The 13,117-nt window shown below is 34.1% G+C and overlaps 1 protein-coding gene across 1 annotated transcript; it reads left to right on the forward strand.

Moving 5' to 3' along the window:
• The first annotated feature begins 792 nt into the window (after positions 1-792).
• LOC117338562 (L-methionine gamma-lyase-like) lies at positions 793-11,270 on the forward strand. The gene is given in 11 exon segments (XM_033899919.1): positions 793-797; positions 4,674-4,878; positions 5,801-5,832; positions 5,834-5,933; positions 6,720-6,857; positions 7,389-7,561; positions 7,708-7,819; positions 8,006-8,119; positions 8,831-8,965; positions 9,418-9,563; positions 10,599-11,270. Coding segments are annotated over 11 exon segments (1,230 nt in total). The 3' UTR covers positions 10,669-11,270.
• The last annotated feature ends 1,847 nt before the right edge of the window (positions 11,271-13,117 follow it).

Below are 13,117 nucleotides of genomic sequence, written 5' to 3' on the forward strand. Positions count from 1 at the left end.
TTTTATGTCAGAAGTGTGGACATGTACCTTAAGTATCTGTAGATATGACCTAGATTAACTTCAAAGTTACTATATAATCACTTGAGCGATAAAGGCCCATAACACACCTTTAACAAAACACTTTTGACCAGTGTGAATGTATGTCAAGGTCAGTCAATTTAACAAAATTTTCAGACTGTTATCAAAGCATGCCACTATCCCATTACTAGACAACTTGGTAACTGAGAAGATTAATGATTTTAACACATTTGACCTCATCCTTAATACCTCAGGGGTTACGATCACATACTTCCTGGCGTTCGATGATGATTTGACCTCTCTTGAATGTGACCCCAATGCCATTCATTAACCCCCTATAGTAGACGTTAATGCCAGCATAAACTTGACCCGATAGCATGGCTGTGGGTATCTTGGTTATTGAGAAGATGTCGTTAAAATTAAACATATTTTTCCCGTGATCCTGAAAGTAAGTAAAGGTAATTCAGTTAAATAACTTTGGTAGCGCTTCATCCCAGGATGCTACTAGCCCAATATTATGTGTCTCTATCAATAAGGATATATAATAATCCATATAAAATACCCCGTATTCAATAAAGATTATAGAACGTCAGACTGTTGGGCGTAAACATCGTTACAACACAAAAGCTTGAAGTTATTGGACCGTAACACATTTTGTCTTTCGTAAGAGTGACGATTTAGATTTAAATAGTGATGTCCATGAAACCTTGACCGCACAATACTCGCAATACTTGACAAGAATCTTACCACGCCGTCTTCTTTCCTAGTTTCATCATGAGGTAAGTAACATTATATATTATGTTTGACATAACGTTCGATTCATTACATCTTATGCATATTGTTGTTAATAATAATTGCTATATCAAGAACAATGATAAATACTCCTTAAGGTTTGATGTTGTCCAACATCATAAAATGCTCCTTCTAAATTTTACAACACCCCGCAATGTATCATACGAGTATGATATAGTAAATTGAATACAACGGTAAGTCAATGCTGTACTAGAGCTGATGGAAAATCCACAGGCGTTTCTGTATATTTGAATAAATAGTTATATCTATTATTTCTTGTTTTGAGCTTCCTTCCGTGCTTCATCTACACTGTTCGGCAACTTGCACGTTTTCCTAGAGGAAATATTGGCGATAATCTTAAGCACGATAATCATTTTAAAACGTGTTGCTAAGACTTTATTTGGTACCTTATTGGCGACACTTTTCGATATATCATGTGCAAAAGTTGCGCATATTCGAGCAGACTCATTATTTAAAAGTGACTCCCAAAATATGATGCCCGATGAGTTGTTCAACACAAGGATTTAACTTTATGTACGCATATGTCTCCTATATGTATTCAATACAACATTCGAGTGAAATGTGAATATTAGGATATTTTAAGGTCAAAGTAATAATAACAGGGTTTCAATTAATATATAGTCAGATCCATAATTGTTTCCTAGCTAGTTTTCCGATTCAGGACCACGTACACGGACTCGGATGCGAACTACAACTGAATTGTGGGGTAAACTCAAACAATTTTTGTATGTATTTATTTCATACTCTCTGGTTGAACAGAGTTTTTTTAATTGAAATGTATATGTTATAAAACACCTTCTCTATTAACCGCTTGACCATTTGCATAATTTTAAACATTTTAAAGTTCTTCTTTTAGTTGGAGACAGTTATAGGTTGCCAATATATCAAGGACTATTGGACGGCCATCTTGAATGAGGGCATCCTGACAATGTTAGTGTATGAAAAATCGCATATTTCTCCCTCAGTGGTGTTTTGCGAATTCCCTTTGTACTGCTTTGGAAAGATACTCATGAAAAAAGCATTTAGAGGAAAAACGAAATAACTTAAGTTTCATCTGTTATTATCCAGGAATGCACAATTACTTTTTGAAAATTAGAACAATCTTTCTATTCGATCCTGTGGAGCAGTGACACAAAAAATGTCGAATTCATGAATGTTTATGAACCAAATCTAGTCAAATCTAGTCAAATCTAGTCAAATGATTGATTCGACAATCATACAATTAATATCAATGTCAAACCTACAGTTGTTAAGGCATTGGAGGACCTACGAAAGAAATACCCTGATAATTTGAGGATCACTTCATACAGCAACTAATGTATGCCATGAAACAAGCGTGAGTTTTAAAGTTTACGTCTTTACAGATGTTCATTTATGACACCATTTAGATACGAACAGTGCCTCCTAATGTAAGTCGTAACTATGCAAAACGTAATAACATTATATACAGAGAAAAAAAATGTACACGATATTACATAATAGCTTCAAACAATTATGTAATCTAAGATATATAGAATAAGAAGGAAACCGATTGTAATTCGTTCTAGCGAGATGTTAACAACAGATACTAATACGTTACAAGTGAAAATCATCAAATGATGACTAGTTAAGACATTACTGAAAGTTGAACGAACATTCATAACAGAGAGCTATTGTTGTCTAATTAAAAATATTTGAAATAGTATAAATACACTGTATCGTATTTGTTCTTTAAGGTAACAAGACACTTCCTCTTCAGACGCTGTTTTCGTGCAGGTAGTTCTTGTTTCACTGGGCTGATTCTAAAATTAAAATAATTTTGATACAGTTTGTAAACTACATTTTTAGCTATCGTTTGTTACTTAAAAAATCTTTCGTCATGCTCTTATTCACTCCCTTTTCATCTGGATTTCGCGACAAATCAGAAGACAAAACCCTTTCGAAACATGTTGTCTTTTCCCCCTGTATTTATTTTCTTGTCCTAAATTAGGGAAAATCTCCAGATTTTAATTTTCAATGACAACTAATCAATAGTTTAAGAGTGGTAAGAAGAGACATATGCGATTTGTGACTGAAACAAAATGCACGCTTTGTTTATTTTCAAAGATTTTTACATAGACCCCTTCTAATAAAGAGTACAAATAAAAGGTTAAATAATAGAATCACGTCGATTCAACTTGTGCTGTTATTTTGTTTAACCTTTTCTTTTTAATCTTCATTTATTTATTTTTTTCTACCAGCTGTACAGCACCTTAGATGTTTTCTAATTAACTACACCAGGCCTTCAGCGAATTAATTATCGACCTAGTGGTCATTAGCACACACATAATGATATTGTTCGTTGTTTATCTTCTTTACTTGTGTAACTGTTACATGTTCTTTGTCTATATGTGATCGTTTGTAATTTACCTGTGTTTTGATAAAGGGGCATTTTGCCTCGAAACTCGACACTTTACTTGTGTATATATATTCTATAATAAAAAATAATAGTGCAAAAAAATAAAAAAAATAAACCTTGATGTCACTTTAAACCAAGGAATGTCAATTGGAATTTAGACTGTTTATAGTACCCTTGATTAATAAACCTGTCATTTATATACACATATTTTGTCAATTGTGGTTATCCATGTCCCATATAGTGACTTTTCTTTTTAAAACCAGGTTAAAGCAAGCTCATCAGAAGTGTGAGGCACACTAACGTTATAAGACACAAGTTATGTGCATCAGTATCTGGATCATGACATATTTTATTAGTTTCTATTGCAATTTAACATAACCTCAAGATAAGCTCACTTTTCTTTCAGAGGCTATTTTGATCACAGATACAAAACTATTGAAGTGCACCTGTCGATGTTTTCACCGATACATAATCTAAGTTTTCTGTATAAAATCTCATTAAATATATGCTAATTTAAAGCGACGAATGATAATTGGAATTTAGACTGTATATAATACAAGTTTTAGGTGTACCCTTGGTTTATCGGCCTATCACTTATCTACACATCCTTTATCCTGGATTAGTTACAAACCCAAACTGACTGTCTATTATAGTTAGCCATGTCCCATATAGTGACATTTCTTTAAAAAATAATCAGGTAAGAGCAAGTTCATCAGAAATGAAAGGCATACTGACGTCAAAAACACATGTTATGTGCATCAGTATTTGGATAATATTACATTTGTGTTATTTTCTATCTTATAAAAGTCATCTGGAAATGAAATTTGATATCAACATTGATGATGCACGTTTTACAAAAATTATGTGTTTATGTGCATAGGCAGTTGGAGAAAGATTAACAAACAAAAATGTAAGTTAATCTTATTCAAAAACTCGTTTCTTTTAGCCGTTGTTTAAGGAACAGTCAGGGGTATATGTGACCGTAAAAGTGGCTCGGTGTGTAGTAGAATGGTAGAGCATGCAAGAAGTAAACATTTTCGAATCGCGTACTTAACTTATATTAATACCTTGACATAAAACACTTTTGTTACATGCAGCAGTCATTCTAAACCACTGATTGCATTTGTGTTAGGGATGTGTGTATGTGCGCGCGTGTGTGTGTGAATGTGTATGCCGAGGTGGTTGGGTTTGTGTGTGTAGTGTAGCCGTTCAGTATTTTAGAGAATTATATAGTTGGCACTTCAGGTACCGATAGGTTTAAATTGCGTATCCAAGTATTAATGAGTACATGCATTTCCCTTTTATATAAGTGCTGACTTTATTAAGAGATAACTTATTTGAGAAGTCAAAGGATTTTGACACCACACATTATGTACAGTATGTAGTCTTTTCTTAACAGTGATACGAACTTAAAATCTTATGTACAATTCTATGGAACAATGAAAGTATTGTTTTGTTTGTCTAGTCGACATTGGAATCCACCAAAATCCTCTTTAGACAAGGGAGTTGGTGGTCTAACCCTAGAAGACGTCAGCGATGACACGGTGGCCACATCAGCACGATACGTGTTCGAAGAAGGTCCCCAGACGGAGCCCCTGGTTCCTCCCATCTATCATTCATCTACCTACAAACTGAAGAGTGTCGACGACTACCAAGATATAATCAGCAAGGTAGGAATCAATCACAGAACTGCAGAAAATAAGGAAGTATATTGGGGATTTAAAGAACAATGATATGGTGTGTGTTGGTCTTGGTGTGTCTTCAAATAAGCCATGTAACAATGTAAACATCATTCGAATAAAGTGACAATCTCTTAGCAAATGGCATACCTGAAAATGTTAATCACCTTTTTTACTAGGGTTTTAATCCGATATCCAGTTAGTGTAAATTTTTTTTTATTTTGTTATAACAGATTAGTACGTAAAATACACTACAACAGTTTAGAGAAAATACACAAAGATGAAGGTTACAACAAAGATGTATCATAATCGTGATACTTTCAATTTCCCAGTTGTTAAAATCCTTTCATAGATAACCATATCCATGCATCCCCTACTTTCCACATCCAAGGGCTTGTTTACATTTTTACGATTTCCTTGACAGATATCGATTACTGACGGTAAAATGATAACATAATGATTTCGAGAGATGTAGGTTGATGAAGACCATGGCAAAGTTTTGTGGTCAACATTTGGAAAACTATATTTCCTTACACTGTATGGAGTCAGACATGTTTAATGTTTGTCTCCCACAGTGGTTCCGTTGTCACCACCCTAACTCTTATTTGAGAGTGTGAATTAACCCGGATTGATTTGACCTAGATTTGCATACAGGTGTTGTCTGGCGATAAAGCAGAAGACGCTTATCCTTCCGGAGTGCCTGGTTTTATTCTCCCTGTACTTTAAAAAAGTATCCATGCGAATCTGTAGTTTTGTGTATATTTGCCCTTGATATTCAATCGATTTTAGGTTCTTTAGAATTATGGTTTCGTTATTATGGCGGTATTCTTTGAAGGGAGTGGCTTCCTCACTGAACAACACATCTGAACATATTCTTAAAATGTAATCGAATTCAATACTTCATTTTCTACAGGGAGGATATATTTATTCCCGTTGGAACAACTTTAAACAACTTGGAGAAAGGGGAGGGAACTCTTGTCTACAACACAGGCATGGCTAGTATAGCAACTGCGCTGTTCGGATTCCTCAAGTCGGGTGACCATATCGTGCGTAATCTTCTTAATAGTAACGATAGTATATATCAAGTATTTCTGAGTTTACTTTCAGTATAACCATAAAATGTGTCTTTAATTTTAACAATACACGTTAACAGGATTGCCAGCTTTCTGAATGTGTTTGCAAAAATAATTTATCCTTAATAAATTACCTTTACTAATAGCCAGTTGAACGTAAGAGTAAACGGTTTTAAAATCTTTAAGATACGTCGACTGTATAACAAAGTAGCACATGGTTAGTATTATAGATTATGCCAAAACTTTGAGAGCTGCAGCCTGCCATGACGAAAATAAATGTTTATCGTTTTTTTCATCAAAACATAATCTGAAGATACTTAGATAATCAAAGATATTCGAATATAATTTTCTAAAAATATGAGTAACAGAGATTGGTCTATAGTTAGATAGGTCAATCTTAGTCTGTACATTTTATATTGGAAAACCATGATCACAATTCCTTGTGGAATGGAGACAACTTTTATCATTCGTGTATACTAAATATTACTATTTCTTCAAAAGGAATGATAAAATGTTTCCATGCTGATTTATTGGCATGTATTAAGATACATTCTGTTCTGTACAGATGATTAACGTATTTCCTAAAACTAGAACATCCGTATCTGTTATATTGGAAGTTCATAGATAAATGATCAAAAGTTTTCTCAATTATCTTTTTATTTATGTCTTATGTTGCATGGTTACGCATATCATTTTGTTTAATGTATGGTTCTATTAGGATTCTATACTTTAACTGATGACTATGGTATTGGTTTACAGGTCGTCAGTATACCTTGCTACGCTGGTGTCTACGACATCGCCAAGAACATTTGTCCAAAGTTTAACATCGAAGTGACGTTCATACAATCCGGATGTGATGTAGATGAGTACAGAAAATACGTCAAATCGAACACCCGGGTACTGTGCAAATGAAGAAAAACATATTGCAAAATATTTCACCTTGGCTTCCTATGCTAAAAATGAGACAGCAAATTCGGGTTTTAGTTAGACATGGTTGAGGGCTTAAAGTTCTTTACATAGTGGGTTTGTTAAGTGCAATCATTGGTGTTACATTTACGTTTCCGACCGGAGTTCGATTCCCCAAAAAGTATGTAGGCAACGTTAACCTGCTCGACCACGTAAGTTTTCTATTGATACTTTGGTTTTGTCCAAGAGCAAAACCCCTCGCAAGCTTTCGTCAAGGCAAACATGAGTGATCAATTCAAATTGTTTGAAAATAGATTGTAGTCAAAAAGTTTACATTTGCCAAAGTGTTTATGTGATTTAATAAGATATTGTAAGAATAATTCCTTTGTGACCTCAGTCAAAGAGAATAAAACGATGCCTCTGATGTAATGAATATGTGTATTTGAAAATATATCAGCAATGAGAGAAAATAACGAAAATAATTCCCTGTCATCTGAAGGTATTTATCATTGTGTTTGATAGATGCTGTATGGGGAGACTCCCTGTAACCCTAGTATGGCCCTCCTGGACCTGGCAGGGTTTGGGAAATTGGGTAGATCTCTCAACAACGTGATTACAATAGTGGACAGCACGTTTGCTGGCCCGTACCTCCAGAGCCCGATACAACACGGAGTCGACATTTCTGTACAAAGCTGGTAGGTATGATTTTAGAACAAGATAATGAGTTTATTCAACTTCACACATTATTCAGAAAAATGACTCCAAAAATGACTTCTTAATTGGTGGAGTATCCTCTATAATGGTGTTTGTTGGCTGATCAATTTTTCTCTTTTTTTTTCAGCACCAAGTACTTGGGCGGTCACAGCGATCTAACAGCGGGAAGTTTGACCTTCAGAACGAAGGATCTTTGGCAAGAAGCCATACGCTACCAAAACACGCTTGGAAGTGGCCTCGTGAGTTCTTTTAATGCATTTGTGATTTTATAATAAGTTAACTTTTTTTTTTATAATCTCTCGCCTAATCGATATGATGGAGATGCAATATATAAGAGATTCCCTTCTGCTTGTAGCCACACGATCCAGTTTACTACTGTGTTCTTCCTTATATCCATATACATCTCTTCCAATTTCTGTAAATAGTCGCCACACGATGCCAGCTTGTTACTTCGAGGCATAAAGACACTTCCAATACGGATGGAACGTCATAGCTCCAATGGACAAAAAGTAGCTGAGTTCCTGGAGAAACATCCTAAGGTAAAGTGAAAACTTGGAAATGAGTGAAATGAATAAAGGAGTAAATGCTTTGCAGAAAACAAAAGTATATCCTTTCAAACAAATTATGTATTACTCATGAATATATGAAGTTTGTGGAAATCAAAATTGGTCCTAATTATGGAGACTAAGATATCCAATGTAGACATCAATGAAAAAACAACATAATGAGCTTTTAAAAAAGCTTTGATATCAGATCAAACAAATGTTTTAAGTTTTAAGTCTGTAAAATCATAATGCATCAGCTATTTTCAAAATAGATAATACATACCATTGTTGATGCATAGTAGAAAAGTTGGAACGAAAACAATAACACAGAAAATCGAGGCGAAAACCCCGGACTTCCAAAGTTTAACGTTTCCATACACCGCATGGATGTATATATTATTATTTTAAGATATGTTACTTAACTTTGAATAATGATACTAAATCAGAAAAAACAGTAGTACATAAATACATAATTGATCAATGGATGGTTTAAGAAGTGAACTAATCTCGTCCCTGTATTGTATCCTACATCGAGTTTATATCAAGACTTTGTCGCGATTATCGAAAATTAGACAAAATTGAGATACTCATACATCATACAGCGTCAATGTTTTTGAGAAACACCCTTGCAAAACCACACATACACCATTGGCTATAAATCAGACTCCTAAAAACGCTTTCCGATTGGTACTGACAATGTTGCAGATTGAATGTGTCATGTACCCAGGCCTGCCGTCTCATCCCCAGCACGCGGTGGCCAAGAAACAAATGAAGCTGTTTGGGGGTATGATATCGTTTGTGGTGAAAGGTGGATTAGAGGGAGGAAAAGCTCTTGTAGAGGTAGGTCTCCAACTTCTGAACTTTATGTACAGGTAACAAAGCTGATAATGCTCCTTTTAGAAATATATTCTTTTCATGAATATCAAATCATAAGATTGCTGTATGTGACGTATATGCTAGTGGACAATTGCTGTAGACAGTAGAAATTGAATTCAATATCTATTACAGTTATGGTGCAGCATTTCGTTAACTGAAAATTGCAATATCATGAAAAATCACAATTAGTCAAATGCGTCTTGAATATATGAATGTACATTAAAGACGTTCGTTTTATGTAATAATCTAAATCTACACTCTTTTTGCATCGGCGAATGGTGTTTTAAAGACGTCTCAGATCATTGATAGTATATGTATATACATGGTTTATTGGCAATGATATTTTTTGTAAATGCTGAAATAAAAATCGTTAAATTATTATTTTTGTAAACTGCTATGAGACACTGTATCTATAGGGACTTCACATCATACACCTGGCAGTGTCACTAGGAGGTGTGGAGAGCCTCATAGAACATCCGGGTACTATGACACACGGATCATTGGCCCTGACTGACGAAGACAGACGAAGTAGTGGGATATCTGACGGACTGATAAGATTAAGGTAAGAGAAAAATACATCCTAAGACGATATGTTTCCAGCTATACTGTAATTATTTATTGTAATGGTTGTCCATGTTGTCAGCCTTTCCATTTTATCATACAAATGGAAATATAGACATAAAATCGTCATATGATTCTGTACTTTGATGCTGAAAAAAAGTTGTTTAAACCTCACATTACAAAATATTGACAAAACTATGGTACTCCTAAATAAACAAATTCTTATTCATACCGCACATTTGTTATCTGATCTATTGATTGTTCAGAATGAATGTCATCTTCTTCAAAACTTCCAATCATCGACCAGAGTAAGTGATTTCATGTTAAATTCTACCGACTTCGTATGTTCCATAGAGAACGTGCCCCGCTTGAATACTCCACCTACCCAGTAATATTCAATCGTGGTCTTTCATTTTTCACAAATCCATCCACCTATTGCGTGCATACTGTCGGTTTTAATGATGTTTTCTTAACTTAATCTTCTCCAGAAGATAGCATTGTTTGATTTAAGGTAAGTTTAAGGATTTCCCTTAATTCTGTGACGGTCTCCTATGGACAATTATTAACGGGAAATTTTATGTTAAGGAATGTCATTAAGTTGAGGAATGTCTTTTAGTAAGTAATGCCATTAAGTTAAGTAATGTTATTAATTCAAGGAATGTCTTAAAGTTAAAGAGTATTGATGAAACTGAGGTCGCATGAATATCTGATTTTGTTTTAATTTAAAAAGAATTCACATGGTGTATTTTGAGTGTATGATATACGTAGATCCTCCTTCCGATGTGTCGTCATGGTTTGGGGTTCAGTAGACCTCGGATACAAATTTGCATTTTAGTTTTGGGTTAGCGCCTCAAGTCATATAAAGAGATACAAAGACATGAGCATTTGTCGGGACTTCTATCAAACAGAATCGAACAAAACTTTGGGGAAAACTGCACAACCACAGTAAAGCTTGATTACTATAACTAGTAAGAATCTAATGTTATTCTGCATGTCTATTATATATTTGTTATTTCATTAATGCTCTTTGTTCTAGTGTTGGATTGGAGGACCCCGATGATTTGATACGGGACCTAGGACAAGCTTTAGAAAAGGTTGCTTACTAGATATGATGGCATAACCACATCAAACTTCCTATTGATGTCAACCGCATACACAACGCTAACAAGATATAGACAAAACTAAAGATAATGTTTGATGCTATTTTTATACGTGGACTGAGAAAGTTTTGGTGAATAAATAATATCGTTCTCCTGCAGGATTCGACATTGACGGTATTCATTAGGCATTGGAATGCTGCTTATTTCCTCGGGACAGCAACATTGGTATGCCCAGCATTCCGTCCGGAATACCGGTATTTGTATACCTGGCCCGGTCCTGATGACACTAATTGATAGAACACCACTGCGTCAACTAAAAAGCCATTCAACTGTGATAAATCCGGCACAAGTGTTAAAAGCGACTCTACCTAACTGCAGTGGTTCACAGGCGTTATTCTCAACAACCACTTTTAAACCATTGAATTGAAATTGCCCCATCAACAAATGCATCCAATGTAACACTCATAAGATTAATAAGAGACCAGTAACGTTCTAACCCATGTATTTCTTGTATATAAATATCATATAGAGGTATCCATATACTCTTGTTTGTTTGTAAATATGGAACTTGAAGAGTATTCAGTGATTTATATAATATTATCATTTATATATTTCTTGGCTAATGTTGGTTTTGTGTATTTTTATAATGCTTTTCTTGACCCTAAAATGTATCTTGTCCTTTGAATCTCTGATATCATTAAGTGTACAGAATGTAGAAAACATCACGTTAATGAGAACATGCTTTATGAATGTCAGAACTTAATGATAATATATACTGGAATGATATTCTCAAGACCATTTTCAATATTTTCAAAAGAATATCAGAAACATGACACTGTGTATATTCTGACCTATATTCCTAAGACAATTTCCAGTGTTACTTTTCAAAAGAATGTCAGGAACATGATAATGTGTATACTGTGACCTATATTCTCAAGACAGTTTCAATATTACTTTTCAAAAGATAGTCAAGTACATGACATTGTGTATATTCTGAAGCGTACCATTATTCAAATGATTTAAAATACATTCAAATTTTAGAAATGTGCGACACAACTCCGAGAATTTATATGATTCAGGACCGTACAACACCCCATTGTCATCATTACTACTGAGATATAGATAGAGGAGGTTTAGCAGTTATTGTCGAAGCGGCCGTCACGTGTCCCGCATGTTCCTTCATGCTCAAGCCTTTACACAGAAGACGTGACACCAACGATACGGTTTTTACAATGTATGATATTCTCTAGGTACAAAAATTAACATATGTTGTAGAACGGAGAGAAAGCCGTACATACCATGAGTTAACATGTGTGGTACGTGACTCATAATCTAACCGACAAATCAGCAAACACTGCAGATTAAAGAGCTAACAGCATATAGGCCTAGCAAGGATGAGGTATAATTGTCTTCGGAGAGATTTTGTTTGTTAATTATTACACGTTATACTGAGTTTTGAAGTAGAAAAATATTTCTTTTTGATCATTATGTTTTGAAGTCCATTCCAGTATAGAAAATGCTAAATAACGCAACAACAATGTTAGTTATATTTGGAAGATATCGAATAATCTAAAGAAGACAGTCAATTATATGTTATTATCGTTTAGAACTTAACTCCATCTCGTGATCATATACTCCTGCATTGTCGTTCAATGATACCTTCTGGCCACTATCAAATAGTTATTTTTACATGAGCGCTCCAACCGTGCTTGATTTGAAGCCTTTTACAGATGTGGTGGTATAGTTATCATTATTTTGTAATGATTATTTTTATCATAATTGAAAATGTATATCAATGCTTAAAAGTGTTATGTTGATGAGCCAAATCCTGACGATACATATGCTACTATTTTTTCAACGACTAATTTTACATAAAAACTATAAACTATATAATAAACTAATTCAAAATACAATTAATGGTGGTTTTTTTTCTCTCTTTTTTTTTTTATAAATTCTATATTCAAGGAAACAAAATACATACCTTTATACTTAATTAGATAAACAGTTTCGTTAACTGTTTTTAACATGTAAAGTCAGAATATATACAGGCAAAAGTGCCACACATGTGCCACATGCGTAAAACGCATGAAAATCATATGGAAATTAACTGATTTATGTGTAAGCTATATCTTGTCAATGTCTTTATGATCATTAAGTGTCGATTGTCAATTTATAATTAAAGCTGTAAACACATTCATTTAACAAGAGCAACTATATAGCTACTGTAAATAAAAAAAAAATAGTATCATTATGATTTCATTTATGATTTCATGGCTTCTTTAGTCTAACTTCGTCAAATTTACCAATATTGGTGTATACCAGAAATGTTCTACTATATTGACCTGGTAATCTTGATAATTTGAATTGATTTAGGAAAAGAAATACATATGTACAGTATATATGTATTCATGTTTCTTAATCTATACCATTTGAGTGAAGTTATGTATAAATCTTG

Source organism: Pecten maximus, chromosome 11, assembly GCF_902652985.1.
Source record: "Pecten maximus chromosome 11, xPecMax1.1, whole genome shotgun sequence".
NCBI classification, from domain to species: Eukaryota; Metazoa; Mollusca; class Bivalvia; order Pectinida; family Pectinidae; genus Pecten; species Pecten maximus.